The following is a 22,161-nucleotide window of genomic DNA, read 5'->3' as shown; positions in this document are numbered from 1 at the left end:
GCTATGGGGATGGGCTGCCCTGGCTGCAGTCCCACCTGGTCACCTGGCATCTGTTATTAAACCTCTCTGGGCTTGACTTGCCTTATCTGGAAAATGGATTAAATGGGTTTTATGGATTAAAGTATAAACTGCTGAGGACATTGTCTGGCACATAGTAGGGCTCAGTTAAGCGCTGCTGTTGTCGTCAGGGACTGTGTGGTGCTGACGCTGCAATTTCTCCTGTCTTCAGTCTGCAAGGTCATTCTTCTTGCATTACCCCGAGAGAGGAGTACGCAGTGTGGAAACAGAGATTGCTTTCCTGCATCCTGAGTTTCATGGTACCTGTGGGGAAAGGGAAGGAAGGTTTCTGGCAAATAGTCTTGGGGAAATCTATGTAGAGAAAAATACCCCAGCCTGGAGCCCAGAAAAAATATTTCCTGAGTGGCAAGAGGGAGATTTAGGGAACTAGAGGACAGATGAGACTAGGGAAAGGGTCCCAGGAAAGGAGACCTGGGCTGGAGCATGGAGGAAGCACCAGGTAGGGTGGGAAATGAGCCCAGGGTGAGAGGACCCAGAGAAGAAAGGTTCTTGGGGTCTCTGGACAGCACCACATAGGTCCCCGAAGCCACGTGGGTGGGCAGGCCAGTGGAGAGATGCCCACGTGCCCCAGACGGCAAGGACCTGGCCGGTGAGAGCGCCCCCAGAGGCCTTGGGGGCCTGGGGGAGAGCTGGGGTGAGGTGGGCACCAGGCGCAGGAGTGGGCCTGCAGGCTGCCGGGCGAGTGGCTGTGAGGTGTGGCCGCTGGTCACCGTGGGGGTGGACAATGTGAGGGAAGAGAGGAAGAAGGGTGAGGAAGAGGCTGTGGCCAAAGCAGCCAGCGGCAGCATGTGGGGATGGAACGAGGTGCGGCCGGCCTTGGACTGGGTGGGCCCTGGGGGACACGCCGTCTCCGAGTCTCAACAATATGACCGATCCCACTCAGAATCCTTCTCTGATGCCCCCACGCTGTGTCAAGATCTTCTGGGTCTGCATAGTGCCCAGGTCCACCTTCCCAGCCCTGGCCTCCCTGTTGACTCAGCTGCCTCCTCCTCTAGCCTGTGACCCATTTAAGGAAAAGGACAGTGCTGTCATCGGTGTCCCCATGCCTGGCACACAGTTGGTGCTCTGAACCTTTGAGGTATGGACCTGCTCAGCAAATTTCTCCTCTCTGGTTTTAACCTGTCTGTGGAATAAATAAATCACCCTATGAGCGATTCCCCCAGGGGCCCCACGAGAGGGGAAAGTGGGGGCATTCCAGTTTCCAGTGCGTCCTGGGAGCCAGCTCCTCTGCCACTGCCCGCAGCCCCCCGCTCGCCCACCCGGCCCGCACACACAGCTCCGTTCTCACTCCCCCCAGGTCTGGGATGCTGCTGGAATCCGCATCGTCATTCTAGCACAGCCCCTTCCTGCAGCTTGCCTCATTTCCCCTGCTCCTGGGGTAGGCACCGCCTGGCCCCGGAAATGCCCTCTGCCCTCCCAGGAGCACATGACCTGCAATTTTCCTTGAACACAGCACTTTGTGACTGTGATGTAAACTTCAGACGCAGCCCCTTTCCTGTCTTTGCATCAAGGAAATAGGTTAAGTTTCAGAGAAACCCGCTAAGAGCACACTAGGCCTTCCGGCCCAGTTCTCTGCCAGCTTCAGCCTCTCTGCTGCCACTGGGGCATCCAGGTGAGTCCTCCAGCCTTTTGCCCCATTCTGCCACTACAGTCATCCGGGGAACTCTTGCAGCAGTGAGCAGAGGGTGAATAAAATTCCCACCCAGAGAGAAGCCCTGGTGGGACGTGGCCTCCTTACACCTTTGCCTGGGCATGTGAGGGAGTGGCTGGCCAGCAGGGGCCTCAGGCTGTGGGCTTAGGCTGCAGAGACACCCAACTTGGTTTCTTGGGCCCCAATTCTTCATCTAGAACCAGCTGCCTATCAGCATTGGGGATCAGATACCTCGTAGGTGGCCTGTTTTGTCTTGATACCCATCTGCACATCCCCAGGTAAGTCATCCCAGATGGAGCAGCACTGGGTAGTAGTCTCTAGGGGTGGCCTGGGGCTGGTGGAGGCAGACAGAGTCAGAAGGCTTCTGGGAAGGACAGGGAAGCTGTAGGATTGGCATGGTGGTGGGCAGCTGAAGAAGGAAGCAGGTATGGCTGTGGCCACCCCGAGGAAACCGCTCCCTCTCCAGAAGGTCAGCTGAGTGGCAGTGTCCAGGGGACACAGAGATGCCTGCTCAGTCCCTGGCCTCTTGCTGGGCCCCACTGGGGTGGCATCCTTGGCTCCAGGAAGCAGAGAAATCTCCAAAGAAAGCTCTGGCCCCTTGGCCCCATGAATATGAGGGCACTCAACAGGGCTGTGAATTTGAGCAACAAAATGCCAGTGAATCCTACGAGGGGCCTGGGGCAGGCTTGAGTCAGGTGTAGGGTTGCTCCCATCCAAGGGGCACCAGGAGTGGGGAAGGAGCAAACTGCTCCAAAGCTGTTCAACTGTTGTGTGTCCTTGGTGCGTCACTGGGCCTCGGAGCCTCGGTTTACGCATCTGCTAAATGCAGATACAAAATTGGTGTCTATGACTTTGGGGTGAGAGGTTGGGAAAGGTGATCCCAGGCGGCAGGGAGTCTTGACAGGAAGGTGTGGGGTTTCGTGTGAACAGTTGAAGGTGAACTTTGTTACTCTCATCTCAGCCAGGGCATTGAGAACCTGGTAGGTGTTTATAAGGCTTTGCTGAGAGATTAGGGTCAGGGACTCCTGTGTGCCGCCTGCCAAGGATCTTCCCCTGCCAACCCAGAGCTTCTTTTTCCTTTTCTTACCCATCCTTCAGCCTCATACACACAGCCTGGCAGGGATGCTGGGTAGGCAGGCAGCCTGGATGGTGTCTAAGCGTACACTTTGGAGCCTGGTAGCCTAGATTCATGTCCTGGCTCTGCCACCTACTGTGTGTGCTGTGTGACCTTGGGCAAGTCACCCACCTCTGTGTGCTTAGATCCCGAATCTAGAAATGCTTCACTCACAGTATTCTTGCAAGGCTAGGTGAGAACATACCTAGAGTGTCTGGCACGTAGTTGGTGCTATATAAGCACGTATAATTCTAATTATCATCACCAGCTCTGACCTGTCTCAGGCTCTGGACTTCATAGCTCCTGGAGACACTTCTGGGTGCTGTAGCAGCCAGACCTCTCCATTCTGACCACTCCTTGCCCCACCCCAAAGCATAGTGTTATGGCAGCGGTTCTCATCTGGAGCCACTTTTGCCTTCCCCCTGTTCCCTGGGGACATTTGCTAATGTCCAGAGACATTTTTTGATCATGACTTGGGGTGTTACTGGCATCTAGTAGGTACAGGCCAGGAACGCCACCAAACGCCCTACATACACAGGACAGTACTATGCTGTGCCCGCGTCTCCATCAGCCTCCAGCCTCCTGTTCACCACCCAACCTTGTCCGTCCCCTAAGCCTTGCCAGTCTCCCTTTTACAGTCACAGAGCCTGACACCCAAAACCCAGGCAGCAGAGGCTGGGGTGGCAGGACTGGTCTCATGGCATCGTCCAGCAATCAGCAGACACTAGGAGTCTGCTAGATGCGAGGCCCTGTCCCCAGACCCCATAAGCCCAGCACTCTGGGTCCTGACAATCAAAAGAGGTTCTAAGTGCAATGACACCAGGGCCAGCCTGGGGACCCAGCACAGAGCTGTGGATTCCTCTCTCCCCATGGACGCTCCTGAGAGCCATCAGTGCTGGTTGCTGGTCAGAGAGACCCTCACTCAGATCCTGCGTGATACTCGCTGACAGTGTGATTCTGAGTATAACCTCCACCTCTATGGGCCTCAGCCTCTTTAGCTGAGGAATGGGGATGACTGTTCCCGTTTAATGGAGTTGAAGTGAGGTGTAAATTAAGTGGGTAATGCTCAGGGGAGGTATAGTAAAATCCAGACACACAAGCTGTTGTTGTTACTGTTTGACAAATATTTATTGGGATGAAGTGGGGGCTATCGTGGAAAACAAGCCAGCTGTAGGCGCTGCCTTGGGGGCTCAGCCTGGTCAGAGACTGGAGAGTAAACAGACAGAGATCATACATGCCCTCGTTGTGATGTGGGTCAACAGGGGAGATGAGGAGGGAGGCTGGGAATCATGGAACATTTCTGGGAGGAGTGACAGTGGCAGAGGACTGAAGCACACGGCCAGAAGGGTGTGGGCACTGTCCTGAGCACAGGGGACAGCCTGTGCAAGGCTTCTCCAGGTCGCCTCCTCCTCCCACCACTGGTTAGTGGAGGAGGCCCCTGGGTCCAGCATTTACTTCTCTCCCCCAAGGTAGTCTCCACGGACCCTCTCTACCCCTGCCAGGCTGCCAGGTTCCAAAGATCCATCACAGTGGGCTACATACTTTTTAGGTATGCCAGTATCAGTGGCCTCTATACACTATGAACACTTATTGGGCACCTACTATGTGCCTTGCTGATATAGGCAGGGAACAAGACAGAGTCTCCACCTTAAACTGATTGCATTCTAGCAGGGAATGAAGGTCCTATGTCAACACATTTTCGGGAATGAGGAACAGTAAAGCTGGGTCAGGGATAGAGAAAGAAGGGGATGTGATTTTAGAGAGGAAAGTCAGGAAAGGCCTCTTGGAGGAGGAGGCAAATATTTAGGCACAGCTCCCAGTGAAGTGAGGGATTTTGGGGTAAGAGTGTCTAGGAAGAGGGAACAGACAGTGCAAGGTCCTGAGGTTGCACCACTCCTGATTTGTTCAGGTAGCAGAAGGAGACTGGTGTGCCTGGTCGGGAGCGAGTGAGGCGGGCAAGGAGGACATGGGGCAGAGGGTGCAAGGCCTTGGTGGCCACCATGAGGACTTGGGCTCTGACGCTGAGTGATGGGGGCATCCTGGAGGGCTGTGAGCAGAGGACATGAGACACAATGACAGGTCAGCCTGTGCGTGGTGCACAGCGTAACTTAGCTCATGGGATGCCCACAGTGCCCCAGGGCTGGGCACCTTCGGTGGGCCCATTTTCCAGATGGGGGTCTGCGAACTTAACTCACTGCCCAGAATGCACCATTACTACACAGTAGATCCATGATTCCATGATTTCAATCTGACCCCCTGGTGTCAAGAAAAAGATATGAAGGAGCCTATTGCCATCCATGGAACAGTGCCAATGGCTGTTGTGACCTAGAATGTAACCAAGGTGGCATTTTATTGGCTGGCAAGTGCCTGTGCCACCTCTGTTAGTGGGCACAGGGAACTGCACTGTGGCCTGCCGACTAAGGAGCAGGGAATGGCTTCAGGGGGACTCTGTGTATCTGGCAGAGGGCTGGGGGTCAGTGAAGGAGGCATGGGCAGTGAGGGGCTGGGCTTCAATTCCAGGAGCACCTTGGGTGGGGACACTTCTGGTGTCTGGCTGAGGGTGGTACATGGAACCTCCAGGCCTGGTTGATGCCAATCCCGCCCCCTCCCACCAAGTCCAGTTGGATTGGTTCACTCCCTCTGCACCCTGACTGCCTCAGTCTCTCCTCTTGGCTCTTGTGATGGACACTGAATCAGGGTTTTTCATGCTCAGGTGTGTTCTGTGGAAGAGCAGAACTTTAAAGTCCTACTACATAGGTGTAGGGATCAAACAAAGCTAGAAAGGGTCCTTCCATGCAGGTATTGTCAGAACCTTTAATATGCTAATATACCTTCCACAGCTTTTGAAAATGTGTTTGACCACGTGAGCCTTTTTTCCTTTGAAGGATGTTTGGGGCATCAGGTCTGTCTGGAACAAATGTAATTTAACCCTGCCTTACCCAAGGAGGATGTTAAATGGTGGAATTCCAGGCAGATACATCTGGCCAAAGATCATAGATTTCCTCCTTCTGGACCTGGGCTATAAGAACAAGGCTGGTGTGCCATGATCTCTCAGTGGAGCCGCAAACTCTGTGAAGACTAAGTTAGGATCTTTGAACTCACAAGGAGCTCACAAGCTCAAGGGGAGGCTGGCTGGGGTCAGCCCAGCAGGACTGAGGTGGGGTGGTGGGGGCTCATGGTGGGCATGTCCCCTGGGAAAGTGCAGAGGCACAGCTCAGGATAGAAGCAGCGGATCCTCCTGCCTGAGTCTAGGAGGCCGCAGATGGGCCCAGTTTGTCTGGAAGCAAACACTTCATGCTGGCCCGGCCTGTGTGGGGGTACCGCATGGACATGTGCTCCAGCTTCTTGTCCCCTGGGCCCTCACCTTCTGTCTCCTGCTGCCCACCTCCTCTGGTCTCCCCAGCATCTCTGGCCTCTGGGTCCCTGGGAGGTTGGTCACCCAGCATTCACCCCCATGGTTTATTAGTGAGATCAGCCCAGAAAGGTGCAGGGAGGCCGGAGCAGATGCAGGGTTGGCTGAGCCCCGGACCCACCTGCCCTGCTGTGTGGTAGTTACTGCCATCGTCATTATTGGCAGCAAGACTGGGAAGGTGGAATAAAACTGAGGGTGCCCGGGGAATGCTTCTGCCTCTGGGACACCTTGGCCTCGGGTTCAAGGTGGCCAGTCATGGCTTACAGCCCTGGACGGGGCTCCCAGGGCAGCCTCCCCAACCCACGCTTCTCTAACAACCCACCTCTGGCTACCCAGGTTGCACCTGTGGCCATGGCAGGGAGGAGCTTCTCAAACTGTGTTGCCGACAGTTTCCTGCCACAGTTTCCTGCCCCAGAGACCAGCTTTGATACCCCCCACCCCTCTCACAGTGCCTGGACAAGCCCCCACTTTGCTGCCTTGTCCCCCACTCATAACAGCTGCTGATGCTCTGTAGGAGCAGCTATACAAGTGTGTGAGCAGGGCTAGCTGGATCTGGGAAGATGAAGGGGAGTGGGGAGGGTGCTGCGGGGTTTAAAGTACAGAAGTGAGTTTGAAGGGAGGCTGATAGTGCAGCCCAGCAGGAGCAGAGACAGACTGAGGAGTTTTGTTAGATTCAGTGAAATGGGCTGGAGGGAGCCACAGTATGTTCTTGAGCAAGGGAGCCTTTACGAATTGCCTAGAAGCAACTTGCAGACCTGAAGCTCAGCTCCTGTGGGAAACAAGACTGTGGGGTTCAGCCAACCACAAGCACAGTGTGAGTTAGATCTGATCTTAGGTTTTATTAATAGAAACAGTGGGTGGAGATCAAAGTGATGCCAGCACAAACCGGCCTCAGGGGAGCGATCTGGATGAGACATGTGCGTGTGGCAGCGCAGAGAGCCAGTCAGGATGGCCCAGTAAGGGGGCCCAGACTGGGAGAGAGGAAAGAGCAGGAATTGTCAGAGAGGAAGGCATGTCAGGGAGTCTGTAAGGAGCCGGGATATCCAAGAGACTCTGGCCGGAAGGAGGGTCACCCGTGTCCATCACTCAGGGGACCCAGCATGAGGAGGGCACTGAGTGCTTGCCAGGTGTCCCCGCTAGCATGGAAGGCAGCCTGGCGGGGGATGGGGGTGCACCATGAGGCTGGAGGAGAGGGTGGGAGTCAAGGAGGTGGGGCAGGAGTGTAGACTACACAGGAATATAGACAGTGCCCGTTATTCTCCTATTTCAGTTACTATTTTGAGAGTCTCGTTTGTTTATACTCTCCAGTCCCTTTAATTAAAAGAATTAAGGTATAATTTATAAGTAATAGAATTCAGCCATTCTAGTGAAAAATTCCGTGGGATTTGACAAATGCACAGACCCAAGAAACTATCATCTCAATCAAGATGTAGATTACTCCCCCCAATTCTCTCATGCTCCCCTATGGTCAGTTCTTGCCTGGCCCCCAGCCTCTGGCAACCACTGACGACGTGTTCCCCATCGCTACGGCTCTGAATGGAAGTACATGGCTTGTGGCTGTTGGGGGCTGGCTGCTTTCACTGAGCATGATGCCTCTGAGGTACCAGCGTGTGGTTGTATGTATTAGCATATCATTCCATTTTACTGCTGAACAGGATCCCCTTGTAGGGAGGGAAGTACCACAGGTTATCTATCCATCTGCTGAGAAACATTTGAGTTGTTTCCAAAAATCTAGCAATTATGAAGAGAGCTGCTATAAACATTTCCTGTGCTGGTTTTTGTGTGAAAGCAAGTTTCCATTCCTCTAGAGTGAATACCTAGCAGCCCTCTTGACTTTAAAAATAAAACACTTTTATGGAATGGTGACCTACATCTCCATGTAGGGACATAAACGCAGTCCCGGATTAATGCCAGCCTGTAACAGCTGCACATCCAGGAACCCACCCAAGGTAGACCTCCCAACAGCAGTGTTAGAGGAGATCAGGTCAGAATGCAAATCCTGCCCCTTCCTCCAGCTGCTCTGACCAACACCTCACCTGATTCCCATCCAGTTTCTTCCTCTCAGCTCTAGTGCCCATCCGTGCATGCCTCTGGTCACCCAGGGGAGAGGCAGCCTTTCTCAACCCACCAAAGCTTTCTTTGTGCCCCCTGCTCACATTTGCTTAATTGAGAAAGGCCTCCAAGGACCGTTGCTTGAATGCAACCGATGCCTGGGTGACCTTGCTGGGCCCATGTTAGTAGAGAAATGAAGTAGGAAACTGCTATGGGGAGATAATTTGTTTCAATATTAAATAAACTCTTACAAATATACAGTAAAATAGAAAATTAGGTGTACATTCATTAACCACCCCTTAGGTTCTACAATGAACATGTTATATTCACTTTATCACATATAGTCAGTTTTCATTGTCAGCGGATTCCGTATTTATAAATTAGCCTACATGCTAAAATCTGGCACTCCAAAACTAATATTCACATATTCACTGTTGTTTGAGGACACATGCAGAGCAACAAGATCTTTGAGCCAACTGATGTACAGGTTCCCACCAAGGTCAAACAAGGTGACACTGGCCTTGTTTTAGTTCTTACACACTGTAAACAAGTGTACTCACAGTCTATTTGATCTCACATCTGTGTGCTTTTCATTGATGATTTCACTGTTTAAATGGCCTCCAGGTGCAATGTGGAAGTGCTGTCTAGAGCTCTTATATGCAAGGCTGTGATGCGCCTTACAGAGAAAGAATGTTAGATAAGCCTAGTTAGAGTGCTCTTGGCTGTAAATTTGTTAATGAATTGATAGTATGTATTAAGGTGTCTTTAAACAGAAGTACACATAAGAAGTACATGATGACAATGGAATCAAAGGCTTGAAGGAACCCAGCCCTGGATTTCCTCTAGGAGCAATGGTTTTTAGCATTCACAGATTTTTTGCAGTGTTTGCGGTAACTTTATGGAATGACTGCAAATAATAAGACTTGACTGTGCCTATCTACCTCCCTATTCACCCATCAATTGATGTTATTTTTTTGGATGCCTTTCAAAGTAAATTACAATCATAAGTGCTTACCAAAGCTAAATATTTTTACACACAGATCATAGAGCTAGGGGGTTAATACTTTATGGTTCTTTTAAAATGAGGGGTCCAAATAAAATGTAATGAACAAATCCTAAGTGAACATTCTCTGAGTTTTGAGAGATTCAAACACTTGTGCAACCCAATCAAGTGTTTCAGACCCCACTATCAAGATTTCAGACCCCACTATCACCCCTGAAAATCGAAGGTAGATAATTTTAGTTTTTCTACCTCACCAGTACATATTTATCGAGATATCCTTAATTCCTGCTCCACACCTAGGATCATACTTTCCAAGTAGACACCTTATTTTTCTTAATTGCTGTGTCGAAGTTCACATTGGTGTTATGCCCTAATGTAATTAACCAATCCCTTATTGATGGATACTCAGATTAGTTTATGTTTTCTAGAAACATGTCCAGGAAGGCAGAGGGGTCAGTGCAAAGAGGAATGTCTAAGACCAAGAGGAAAGAGTCAGTGGAAAGGGAGAGGGGAAGGCTAGTGCAGAAAGTTTCCTCTGATGATCAATGCTTGTTTCAGCTTCGGGCCCTTTGCACTTGCTGTTCCCTCTGCCTGACATTCTCCTCCACACTTTTTGAATAGTTGGCTCCTCCTCAACCTTGAGATCTGAGCTCAAATGCTATCTCCTCAGAGAAGGTGACCATCCCAGCTTTAGTGGCCTTTTCTCTGTCAAACCATTCTCTTTCCTTTATAACACTGGTCTCCCTCAATGTGTAATTATTATTTTTGTCTATTTTCTTGTTTATTGTAACCCCCTCCTCCTTTCCAAGACTGTTGTACTAAGAAGGGAAGAACCATCTCTGTCTTACTCACCCAGATCTCCTGAAACACAGTAAGAATTCAACATGTGTTTGGGAAGTGAATGAACGGTTCCAGGGGCTGGTGTGGGGTACCATGGAGGTGTTTGGGCACCCCGCAAGATCTCCGAAAAGTCAGAGCTGGGTTTGGGACTCCCTGACATGAGATGAGCCCAGCAGGCCGGCGCTCCTCTCCAGGTCGACTCTCACACAAAGCAGGCTCTGCGCTATCAGCACAGATGCCTCTCAATGAGGCCTCTCTCCCACTCACTCGGGCCCAATGGACGGAGCTCAGAAGAGAAAGTCGAGGCCCTCACGCGCCTCCAATCCCGCTCTGAACCCGCAGGGTCTGGCGAGGCTCAGGGGTGCGCAACCTGCGCGGGGCGGCGGCGGTGATGCCGGACCCCGCGGCGCACCTGCCCTTCTTCTACGGCAACATCTCGCGCGCCGAGGCCGAGGAGCACCTGAAGCTGGCGGGCATGGCAGATGGGCTCTTCCTGCTGCGCCAGTGCCTGCGCTCCCTGGGCGGCTACGTGCTCTCGCTCGTGCACGATGTGCGCTTCCACCACTTCCCCATAGAGCGCCAGCTCAATGGCACCTACGCCATCGCGGGCGGTAAGGCGCACTGCGGCCCTGCAGAGCTCTGCGAGTTCTACTCGCGCGACCCCGACGGGCTGCCCTGCAACCTGCGCAAGCCATGCAACCGGCCGTCTGGGTTCGAGCCGCAGCCCGGGGTCTTCGACAGTCTGCGCGACGCCATGGTGCGTGACTACGTGCGCCAGACGTGGAAACTGGAGGTGAGAGGGCGGGGCCTGGCGCCAAAGGAGCAGTGGGAACTTTGCGAGAAGGGCTCTCTTCGCCAACCCTCGCTTTGCTGTGCTGCGTCTGATTTGCATGCTGGAGGGGTGGGGCCCTGGCTAGGGAGGGACCTGGGAGGAGGCCTCTGAGGCCTGAGCTTCGTCCGGTTCACGTCTGTGCCTGGTGGGAACGTGGAGGTTGCGCTGGGCCAGGAGGGGGCCGCGCCCTGCGGTAGAGTGTCCAGAGGATCGGTGGGCTGTGGTTTTCCACAGCCTGCACAACAACCGGTGCGCAACTACCACATTCAGATGTTAAGCTTTAAATGAACTTTGGGTTGGCTGGAAGGCGAGGCCTGGGGTGGGGCCCCGGGCGGGTGGAGAGTTGGGGAGGGACCAAGGAGATCGTTTGGTGGGCTGTCCTCAACAGCACCTGGGGTTGGGGGTTCTCAGGGTCAGAGGCAATTGGGGAGGTCCAGAAGATGGAAGAGGGTTCCTGTAGTCACGCCTTTTGCAACACAAGTCTCCTTGACCCCCACTTCCCTAGGGCGAGGCCCTGGAGCAGGCCATCATCAGCCAAGCCCCCCAGGTGGAGAAGCTCATTGCCACTACGGCTCACGAACGGATGCCCTGGTACCACAGCAGCCTGACGCGCGAGGAGGCCGAGCGCAAACTGTATTCAGGCTCGCAGACCGACGGCAAGTTCCTGTATGTGGGGCTTGGGGCCTGTGGCTTTGGGTGGAGAGGCTTGGGCCTGTGGCTGGAATCCTGGAGACAGGGGCAGACCTCAGTGTGTACGTGGGCTGGGGAGTTGTGTCAGTGCTCATGTGTGCAAGTGGGTAGTGCATTTTTGAGTGCAAAGGGGCACCATATGGGAAAGGGGCAGCACTGGTAAGGACTCAGTAGTTGGACTGCCTGGGTTGGAATCAAGTGTCTGCTACTTACCAGCTGGGGGACCCTCTCCTTCATTAAACAGCTATTTACTGAATACCTGCTGTTTGCCAGGCACTGTTCCAGGCATGAGGACAAGGCAGTGAACAAAACTCACAAACCTCTGTCCTTGTGGAGCAGGTGGACAAGAAAATGTTGAATCAGTAAAGTATAGTTATGTCAGATGCTGGATGCTATTTGTCTGCTCAGGCCATCCCACATGGTGAAACTGACCCATTTCCATGATTTCCTGCACCCATGTGAGGTCTATGCATGTGTGCTAGATTGCCTGTGGGTCTCCTGCAAGAGGCAGGTCCCTCCACAGGGTTTATAGGATTGGAACAACGTGAGTGGCATCTCTACTATGGGCATTTGGGGCTATGTTTCTTTCCTCTTGGTCTGTAAACTTGAGGGCAGAGCCGGCATCTGGTACTTCTAGAGGGCTCTATCTTCTAGTACTAGTGATGGCTGGTACTCCAGATGTTACCCACCTGTGTCCAGAGGCTGCACACTCCCCCCTCAAGTGTGATGCTCACTCAGACCTTGCTGACATTTGGTCACACGTGTTATGCACATTCATATCTCATGTGCTCTTACATGTCTCTCTAGGTGTCCAGGGACTGTCTCCAAGCCAGGCACCATGAAGGGAGGGGCTGCTGCTGGCCTGCTGGTGTAGCCCACTCATTCTCCTGGTCTCTGCACTCTCCTTTACAGATGTATTTTCATCTTTCTCTGTTTTACAGTCTAGGTCTCCTTCTCTGGTTTCCTCTCCAGCTCAATTCAGCTTTTCATCACACAGTCTCACATGTTCTTTGCCTCTCTTCTGTCTTGTTTTTCTTCTCTCTTCCCTTCCCTCCCTCTGTTCCTCCTTTCTACCTCACTGTCACACACACACACAGATAAGGATTTCACCATTCCAATTGTGCCCCCAATTTCCTCCAGGTCCCCAAAGGCCCCTGAAGGTATCAAAGGATTCTGGGGAGGGGGTGAAGTGAGTGGTGGGCAGAGAAAATGGGATTCCGAGCCCCCAGCCCAGCTCAGCTCTGACCTGTTACATTTCTTAAGCTTCCATACAAGATGTTATTTGACAAATAATTTGCTGCCCAGAGGAGAAGTTTTCAGACTTCTTGCAGAGTTTATGACAGACTTAGAGGTACCCATTCTGTTAAGATAAGAGGACTCTCTGGTGAGCCAGGGCCAATGGCTTGGAGCAGGTGAAGGTGCTTTGGATGTTGAGCTGGCTTGCGTCTCCAAGGCAGGTAGGGCAGCACTGGCCGTGGGAGGGTGAGGCTGGAGGAGTGAGGAGCTGGTACAGTGTAGAGGCTGAGGCTGGCTGAGGGTCAGAAGCAGTTGGTGATGTATGAGGGACAGTGACTCATGCCAGAAGTGTCAAGAAACCAGAAACAGCTACACTGAGCCAGACTCCTGGGAAATTTGGCAAGGCAGGCTTTGGACAGAAACTGCTGTAGATTCTTCTTGAAGTTTCTGTTGTCAGTGACTGCTTTCTCAGTGTGTGGCCAGGGGCCAAAGGTCAGAGCTGTAGGCACAGAACCTCGCATGAGGCATGGCTGAGACAGCATCCCTGGTAGGTGGTGGTCCAGTTCTTAGATATGGGTGCAGGGTGCGATAGAAGGATGCATGCCACTCAGGCCTGGAGTTAAGACCAGGGCCACCCTCACCACTGAGCACAGTTCAGAGCTGCTGAAGAATGGATGGAATCATACCTAATGCTGTTTGCTACCAAAGCGTGCTTTATTTCTGCAGACTGTGGTGTGTGAGGTGCTGGTTCATTTTACTGAAAAGAAACTTGAGCTCTGGAAAGAGTGTGCAGGCATATATTGTTAAGTGTTTTTTAACCTCCTCTGAATCACAGACTCCTTTGGGACTCTTACCAAAGCTGAACCCTTCTTGCAACCCCTGAAACATATTTACTCCAAGGATTTTGCCTACAGTTACTTGAGATTATGGTTGAACCTGAGATTTGGAGCCCCTTTCATGTTAAGCAGCTCTGATTTTGTTCACTGTGCCTGTAAGGAAACTGAGGCATGCAAAGGCCAAGGCGATGTGCTCAGATAATCTGTGGCTGAGCTGTTTCCTGCTGACAGCTGTAACTCAGTGCCATTCCTCGGGCACTGGTTAGCTGCCGACAGCTTCCACAAGGCCCGAGCCCCCCAGGACCAGCTGATCTCCCTCCTCCATCGGGAACCTGCACTTACCTGTGGCATAGGGCCCTGTGCCAGTGACTCAAGAAAGAGCTGCTGTATGGGATACGTTGGTTGGTTCCACTGCAGGATGTGAGGGTTGCAGGTGTCTGGCTCTAAATTGGCCCATGTGTGTGTGTGTGTGTGTGTGTGACACATGGTCAGATCAGTCTGTGTGCGGGTAGACAGGTTCTTACTGCACAAAGGCACCATCTTTGAGGGGTTCAGTTCCCATTAATAGACATGGAGGATTTGTTTATTTACTTTGGCAAATCTCCAGCAGAGGACAGTCAAGGGTCTCATTTGTCAAAGGTCAGTCTGTTACAGTAACCAGCAGGTCTACTGTGATGATAGGGTGACCCTTTCTGGTTTGTACAAAAGTGCTCCTGAGCTAGCCACGGAGCTGTGCTTACCTTTGTTGTTTTTCATGTAGAAATGACTTTCTTTCCCCAAGAGAATGGTCTTAAGGCTACCTGACCTGTGTGTCCACTGTGAGTGGCTGGGTGTCCACCATAGATGGCCAAATACCCCTCATGGGTGGACAAGTGACCCCTGTAGATGGCCAAGTGTCCTTCACCTCCTGGGTAGCTGAGTGTCCTCTGTGGAAGGCCAGGTGCCCAGCCATGGGTAGCCAAACATTTAGCCATGGAGGGTCACATGTTCTTCCTGGATGGCCAGGGTCCAGCTGTGGGTAGCTGAGTATCAGGCCATCAGGGCTGAGTATCTGCTGTGAGAGGCCCATTTCCCTGTGGATGGTCACATGCCAGGCCTTGGACAACCGTGTTTCCCTGTGAATCCTGCCATCCCCCTTTTCGCTTCATCCCCCCCCACCCTTTCTGTGACTGGCCTGTTACCAGGAGGTCTGGTGGTTGAGTGGGTCTGATCTTGGTTCCTGCAATCCCTGCTGCTCCTCCATGAGGTGCCAGGGTGCAGAGCCCAGGATGGGGGTGGTGCAGGAACTGTAGCCCAGCAGGGGGAGCCACAGGAGAAGTCTGGTGGTTTAGGGTGACATCTCTCCTTGCCCCCGCCAGGCTGAGGCCCCGGAAGGAGCACGGCACGTATGCACTGTCCCTGATCTACGGGAAAACCGTGTACCACTACCTCATCAGCCAGGACAAGGCGGGCAAATACTGCATTCCTGAGGGGACCAAGTTTGACACGCTCTGGCAGGTCAGCTGCCCGCCCACCCTGCTGTGGGTGGGGCTCTGTGGCAGGGTGCTCAGCTCCTTGGCAGGAGAGGAGGCCCTGCCCTGACACCACCCCCCTGCAGCTGGTAGAGTACCTGAAGCTAAAGGCTGACGGGCTCATCTACTGCCTGAAGGAGCCCTGTCCCAACACCAGTGCCAGCACCAGCTCAGGTGACTGCGGCGGTGGGGGCGGCAGAGGGAGCGGAGGCCCTGCCCCCACCCCCTCACTGTCCTTTCTGCTCCCCCAGGGGCTGCTGCTCCCACACTCCCAGCCCACCCATCCACCTTCACCCAAGTGAGTTGGGGCCTCAGGGATGGAGCTGGGTGGGCAGGCAATGGGTCCTGTTCCCAGGGTGAGGCTGGGATGGAGAGGGGACTACTGTGGAACAGAAGAGGGCCCCCCACACTGTCCCTGGGAGTCCTCAGAGGATAGGGGTCTCATGAGAGGCGCTGGGTGCCCCCAGCTTGGCCCTGATGACCCTTGTTGACCCTATGACCTTTAGCCTCAGAGACGGATCGACACCCTCAACTCAGATGGATACACCCCTGAACCAGGTGAGCTGGCAGAGGTGGAGGTGTGTGTGTAGGGTGTGCACCAGGCTGTGACCAAGGTTCCTGCTGGGGTCCGAGTTGTGGCAGGGGAGGATGCGGCCCTGCCTGACTTGAAGCAGCTGGCGCAGTTTGCCGGGTGCTCACGCTCTGCCTGCAGATGTACATGTGGGTTCCCACTGCCCATGCCTACCTGTGTGCGTGTGCATGGAGTGCTTGCCAACACGCAGGGGAGTACACCTGGCTGTGCCTAAGCTACCTGGGGCAAACACATTTGTTAAGCACCTGCTGTGTACCAGTCACGCTCCCAGCTCACTGCATATGAGCTTGTTGAATCCTCCTGACGTGCTTCTGAGGTAGTCAGGGTAACTGTTCTCACTTTACAGATGAGAAAGGAAGGCAAGTAACTTTCTAAGGTCCAGCAGTCAGGCAGTAGTGGAGCTGGGATTTGATCCCAGGCCGACGCTGCAGGGCCCACATTCCTAAAATTCCCTGCAGCTGATGCTCACGTGTTTGATGTGTGGATGCAAGCCTGTCCACATGGGTGCATGTGCCCACAGAGGCTCATGCAGGGAGCTCTTGTAAATATGGCTGTGTGCTGCACACACAGACGTGGCCAGGCACGGGCATGGGTGCACATGGCTTGTACACAGTGCCGGTGTGCGTGCTCTAGCTGGTACAATAGTGGTGATGTGCGCAGATGCACTTTGGATCCTCATCACAGAGATATGAGTGAGAGTGTACATGTGCACATCGATACATCGATGCACACACCTTTCGAGTCCACGTGCCTGTGCGTGCTCTGGGTGGAGCGCCCCAATCTGGGGCATGTGCCTTGTGGGCACCAAGGCTGCCCTGCTGTCTTCATCCCCTGTCCCTCTCCCCTCTCCTGACTTGGGAGCGTATACCTGTGTGTGTGTGCCCAGCACGTCTAGCATCCCCAGAGAAACTGCGGCCGATGCCCATGGACACAAGCGTGTATGAGAGCCCCTACAGTGACCCCGAGGAGCTCAAGGACAGGAAGCTCTTCCTGAAGCGTGAGAACCTCCTCATAGCTGACATAGAACTTGGCTGCGGGAACTTCGGCTCAGTGCGCCAGGGTGTCTACCGCATGCGCAAGTATGGCTGCCCTGCTGTGGTTTGGGGTATTGCGGTGTGTGGGGCGCAGGGGAGAGGCTTCACCAGGCCTCAGGGGCTGGAGCCAGGGTGTGTCGTCAGCTTGACTGGGAAGCAGAGCCTGGGATGTGCTAGGCGATTACCTGGGAGAATCGGGGGCAGCCCCTGTGGCAGTGAGAGAGGCAGGCCTGGAAGGGGAGAGGTGGGGCTGAGCTGCCCTTGTAACAGGCTTCATCCAATCCCAGGGGAGCTGCAAAGGGCACCCCTTTACCCATGCATTGGTGGTCTTCAGATATAGGCGCCCCCCACCCCAGTCCCCCCTTCTCAGGGAGAGTGTAACTTTGAGGAGGTTCTTTTCATTGAGGGGCAGTTCCCGGTGAGGGACTTGGCTGTGAGCTGTCCCCAGCCTACTCTCCTGGCAGCTGAGGGAGTGTGTGCCTTGGCCCTGAAGGGTGTTCTGGGTGGCCAGCAGCAGCCACTACACAAGTTGTAATGGGAATATGGGGCCAAGTGGGACATGTGCCAGCTCACGTGTTCACCTCTGTGGGCATGCATTGTGGCAGGAAGCAGATCGATGTGGCCATCAAGGTGTTGAAACACAGCACAGAGAAGGCAGACAAGGATGAAATGATGCGTGAGGCACAGATCATGCACCAGCTGGACAACCCCTACATTGTGCGGCTCATCGGCGTCTGCCAGGCCGAGGCCCTCATGCTCGTCATGGAGATGGCGGGCGGTGGGCCCCTGCACAAGTTCCTGCTTGGCAAGAAGTGAGTCCCGGATGGGCTGGGCTTTGGGGGCTGGGGGCCTCACCCCCTCCATTCAAGGGATGTTCATTTTCACACATTCACAGACCCTCACACCTGCCCCCTTGCACACCCTGACACCCACGCCCACAAGGCAGAACTGTTAACGGTTCTGGTGACAAAGCCTGACATCCAGGTGTGAATTTCAGCTCTGCCACTACATAGTGTGACCCAGGCAGGTCTCTGAATTCATCTGGGCCAGTTTCTTTGTACCACAGTGGTGGTTATAGTGTTTACCTCAAGGGGCAGGATCAAATGAGGATAAATGAGGATCAAGTGAGTGGCTACTGCTCAGGTCTCAGAACAGTCTGGCACTGTTTTTAAGAGCTTTGAAAGTAAAGCTCTAACATGGTTGCTACCCCAACTCTTGGGCAAAATTACAACCTGAGTGAAGTTGCCGATAGTTGATTGTCATTGACCCGAAGCAGGGTTCAGCAAACTGCAGCCCATGGCTTGTTTTTGTACTGCGTGGCTTTGCATTTTTAAAAGACTATAAAAGAAGAAAAATCAAAGAAGATTGCATGGCAGAGACCATGTGTACAAAGGCTGAGATATTTACTATCAGACTTTTCACAGAAAAAGTGCTCTGACCTCTGATCAAAATTGTATTCCCTTGTACCTCAAACCCTTACCCTCACAGACACCTTTTACTCACACTGAGGCATGTGATGGCAACCCACACTTGCTGGTGCCCTGGCTCATGCATTCCATCATTCCACACGTGGTTGCTGAGCAGCTTCTCTGGGACAGGAACTGTTACCAGCACCTGGGATTCATCAGCGAACAGGGAACAAAGATCTCTGCCCAGTATTCTGGTTGGGGAAGAGAGGTTTTAAGTAATAATTATAATATGATAAAGTATAGCATATGTTGGAAAAAGGGGATGAAAGTGTCCGGGTCGGAGGTGAGGTGAGGCTGTGCAAACTGAGGGAGGCAGCCAGGTGCAGCTTGGGGGGAAAGGTGCCCAGGCAGAGGGCCCGGGGCCAGGGCAAAGGCAGTGCCTGGTGGGTGGAGGACAGGCGAGCGCCCTGGGCTGCGGCAGACTGGGCGGAGAGGGAGGGGAGCTGCGGTGGAGAGGTCGGTGACGGGGCACAGGGTGCAGGGACTGTGCGCTGTGGGGGAGCTTCGGACTTTCACCCAGAGTGAGGTGGGCGGCCTGGGTGGCTGAGCGCAGAGAGGGGCAGGACCTCACTCCGGTGTAGGGCCGACAGACTGGGGGGAGCACGGGTGGGGCTGACTGTTCCGGTCCAGGCTGGCGGTGATGGGGCTGGACTCGGGGGCAGAAGCAGAGGTGGAAAGAAGTAGGAGGATTCTGGAGGGATTCTGGGGGAAGAGCTCCCAGTACTTGGTGAAAGATTGGGTGCTGAGTGTGAGAAAGAGGAGCGGAGGAAAAGGGAATGCTGGAGGAAAAAAGTGGGGCGGTCGTCTGTGTGTGCGCGTGCGCGAGGGGAGGGAGAGAGGGGGACGGGGAGAGGGAGGGGGAGAGGAGGGGAGGGGCGATCAGGAGCTCGGCTTATACTTTATTTTTGAGATGGCCAGAGGGCACTTGGAGGATGCAGGCAAATGTGTAAGTTCCGGGAGTGTAAGGGTGAAGTTTAAAGTCTGGAACCTGGATGAGGGCCGAGGTTTTTGGCTGCTCCATTCACCCCTGCATCCTCAGTCCAGTGCCTGGCGCACAGCAGGTGCTCGGTAACTTCTGTTGAACACATGCTCCTGTGGGCTCAGAAGTGGGCTTGGGAAGCCGGGCTGTCCCCTCTCAGCTGACCCTGCCTTCCCCTGCACCCCAGGGAGGAGATCCCCGTCAGCAATGTGGCAGAGCTGCTGCACCAGGTGTCCATGGGGATGAAGTACCTGGAGGAGAAGAACTTCGTGCACCGCGACCTGGCGGCACGCAACGTGCTGCTGGTCAACCGGCACTATGCCAAGATCAGTGACTTTGGCCTCTCCAAGGCCCTGGGAGCCGACGACAGCTACTACACCGTGAGCTCCCTGCCCTGCGGTGCCCAGGTGGACGAAGTGGGTGGGTGGAGGGTCCCCCGAGCCCTGCTCCGGCAGCATCTCTTCCTCCCCAGGCCCGCTCTGCTGGGAAGTGGCCGCTTAAGTGGTACGCGCCTGAGTGCATCAACTTCCGCAAGTTCTCCAGCCGCAGTGATGTTTGGAGCTATGGGGTCACCATGTGGGAGGCCTTCTCCTATGGCCAGAAGCCCTACAAGGCAGGCGTGGGCAGAGGCGGGGGTGGGCGAGGGAGCTGCCATGGAAGGGGGCGGGGTGAGGGCCTCCGCTTACTCACGCGGCCACGTGCTTCTGGCTTGAGCAGAAGATGAAGGGCCCCGAGGTCATAAGCTTCATCGAGCAGGGTAAGCGGATGGAGTGCCCGCCAGAGTGTCCGGCTGAAATGTATACCCTCATGAGCGACTGCTGGACCTACAAGTGAGTGCCCGCGGGTGGGAGGGTGTCCCTGAACCGGCACCTGGGCCTGGGGCAGGCAGGGGTGGTTCCCAGTAGCCCAAGCTAACTCATCCCCCGTGGCCTTTCCAACACTCAGTACCTTTGGTCTCTGCGTCTGTGCTCAACCCTTCAACACTCTGACCCCTTGGGCTCCAGTGTGCTGAGCCCTACACACTACCTGTGGATACCCAGTGCCCCAGCACCTGAACCCTCAGCTCCCCACCAGCCAACATGCAACACGTTGATCCTGCAACTCAGATCCATGCAACTCAGAACAAGTCAGTACTGTTACCCAAAATACGATGCCAATACTCAGGGCTTAGGGTAATACTCTAGTGCCTAATCCTTAGCCCCCGCCATCCAACACCTAATTATCCAGACAGGTCAACACTGAAGCGTCCAAATACTCAATGTACTCAACCCCCCACCTCTTATCTGATTGAACGTGAACACCCCACTCCTAACACCATCAGTATCTGAACTTCCCATCAGGCAATAGGCAAAATACACCCAAACAAGCGATTATCCTACACTGATCATGCAACGCGTAAACATTCCAACATTTGATACATCTCTGTCCCCAACGTCCATTATTCCACTGGCCAACACTTAGGACCCTGACATCCAAACAACTGAACAATTCAATAAATAGACACCCTGTTTATGACAAATAATTAATGGTCATCCATCCCTCCTCCAACATGTATTAACCTGACTTCCATGAGGGAACACTCAGGACACCACCACCCTAGTACCCAAAGAGGCCAGCCAGCCCCTAAAACCCAGCCGTGGATATTCCCCACACAGCACCGTTAATACCCTAACTTTCCACTAGGGGGCCCTACCCTCAGTACGCAACGTTCTGCTCCATTACAGGCAGCATCCTCGCCCCTCGCTCTCAGCACATGCTCAGTACTTAGCATTCAACATCCTGTCTCCTGGGTTTGTAGTTGTTCCCCGACCCTCAGTCTTCATCGGCTAGCCTTCATAGATGGGCCTCATCATCATGTATGTCAGCAGCTTGTCTGTAACACGCTCCGGCAACACCTGACCCCTAGTGCTCCACCTCGCTGCCAGCCCCACTGATTTTTGGAGCCCGGTGCAGGTCCGCCCTCCAGAGGAAGTTGGGTTCTGGGGTGTGGTCAGTGGCCTAGATCTAGCCTGTCCCCACAGGTGGGAGGATCGCCCAGACTTCCTGGCGGTGGAGCAGCGCATGCGGGCCTACCACTACAGCTTGGCGGGCAAGGCCGAGGGCGCCTCAGCGGGCGGAAAGGGGGCTGATGCTGCCTGTGCCTGAGTGCCAGTCTGCTCAGGGCTTGCAGGCCCCCATGTGCCCTTGGCCCCAGCCCTAGCCTGCCGGGGCTCAGATCCTCTCCCCTACTGGTGGGGCTGCCGTCCGGTGGGCAGCGAGGCCTCAGGTTCCTGCTGGTCTACATTCCCCGCCTGGTTACCTGTCCTCCGTCTGGGAGTGGAGGGAAGGCCCCCGGAGGGTGGGAGCGTGGTCCGGGCTGTGGTGCCTGCTGGGGGTGGGGGGGCCTGAACCAAGGAGGCCTTACAGCAAGGACGCTCCTTCCTCTGGGCCCTGAAGGGGAAGACTTGGGGGGGTCCTAGGTGGAAGGCCGCGGTCATTGTAATAAACTCAGCTTCTCTTGTCTGAAACTCCTTATGTTTTGTGGGGTGAGGGTGGCACCAGGAAAGGGTCTGTGCTGTTGGAAGGGGTCGGTAGGAAGTCCCTCTAAACTTCCCCTTCACAGGCCTGCATGTAACTCCCAGGGTACGGGGAGCGGGGTGGGGTACTCAGGGAGGATCTTCATAGAGGGTGGGCTGTGCACACAGAGGCCTCCCTGTGAGCATTGCACGCGATGGGCGCTCTCTGCTGGCTACATGCTCGTGTAGCCACCTGGAGAGATTTTTAACAGATGCCGATCCCTCCCCCACTCTGTGCCCCAAACTGATGCATTTTTGTCTCTTTAGGTGAGCCTAT

General features: G+C 54.3%; 1 protein-coding gene across 6 annotated transcripts; it reads left to right on the top strand.

The window, feature by feature from the left end:
* Positions 1 to 1,542: 1,542 nt before the first annotated feature.
* On the top strand, positions 1,543 to 21,829 carry ZAP70 (zeta chain of T cell receptor associated protein kinase 70). Of its 6 annotated transcripts, XM_017651009.3 has the most exons (15): positions 1,560 to 1,690; positions 1,927 to 2,007; positions 10,120 to 10,181; positions 10,493 to 10,943; positions 11,488 to 11,648; positions 15,103 to 15,241; positions 15,342 to 15,429; positions 15,507 to 15,553; positions 15,762 to 15,813; positions 16,734 to 16,926; positions 17,487 to 17,693; positions 19,517 to 19,709; positions 19,802 to 19,942; positions 20,047 to 20,159; positions 21,351 to 21,829. In XM_017651009.3, exons 4-15 carry the CDS (start codon positions 10,542 to 10,544, stop codon positions 21,472 to 21,474), a joined length of 1,860 nt encoding a protein of 619 aa, XP_017506498.1. In that variant the 5' UTR covers positions 1,560 to 1,690; positions 1,927 to 2,007; positions 10,120 to 10,181; positions 10,493 to 10,541; the 3' UTR covers positions 21,475 to 21,829. The 6 variants fall into 6 exon arrangements, with proteins under 6 accessions (XP_017506496.1, XP_017506498.1, XP_017506497.1 ...); XM_017651008.3 differs by lacking the exon at positions 10,120 to 10,181; XM_017651010.3 differs by lacking the exon at positions 1,927 to 2,007 and having other exon boundaries at positions 1,566 to 1,690.
* The last annotated feature ends 332 nt before the right edge of the window (positions 21,830 to 22,161 follow it).

Source organism: Manis javanica, chromosome 1, assembly GCF_040802235.1.
Source record: "Manis javanica isolate MJ-LG chromosome 1, MJ_LKY, whole genome shotgun sequence".
Classification (NCBI taxonomy): Eukaryota; Metazoa; Chordata; class Mammalia; order Pholidota; family Manidae; genus Manis; species Manis javanica.
The sequence above is the reverse complement of the archived record's forward strand: the minus strand, read 5'-3'. Positions and strand labels throughout refer to the sequence as shown.

Coding starts and splice junctions, on each gene's coding strand:
- ZAP70 (XM_017651007.3), top strand. CDS start 10,542: ATGCCGGACCCCGCGGCGCACCTGCCCTTCTTCTACGGCAACATCTCG. Junction 15,430..15,506: donor CAGTGCCAGCACCAGCTCAG/GTGACTGCGGCG, acceptor CTGCTCCCCCAG/GGGCTGCTGCTCCCACACTC. Junction 19,943..20,046: donor ATGGCCAGAAGCCCTACAAG/GCAGGCGTGGGC, acceptor TGGCTTGAGCAG/AAGATGAAGGGCCCCGAGGT.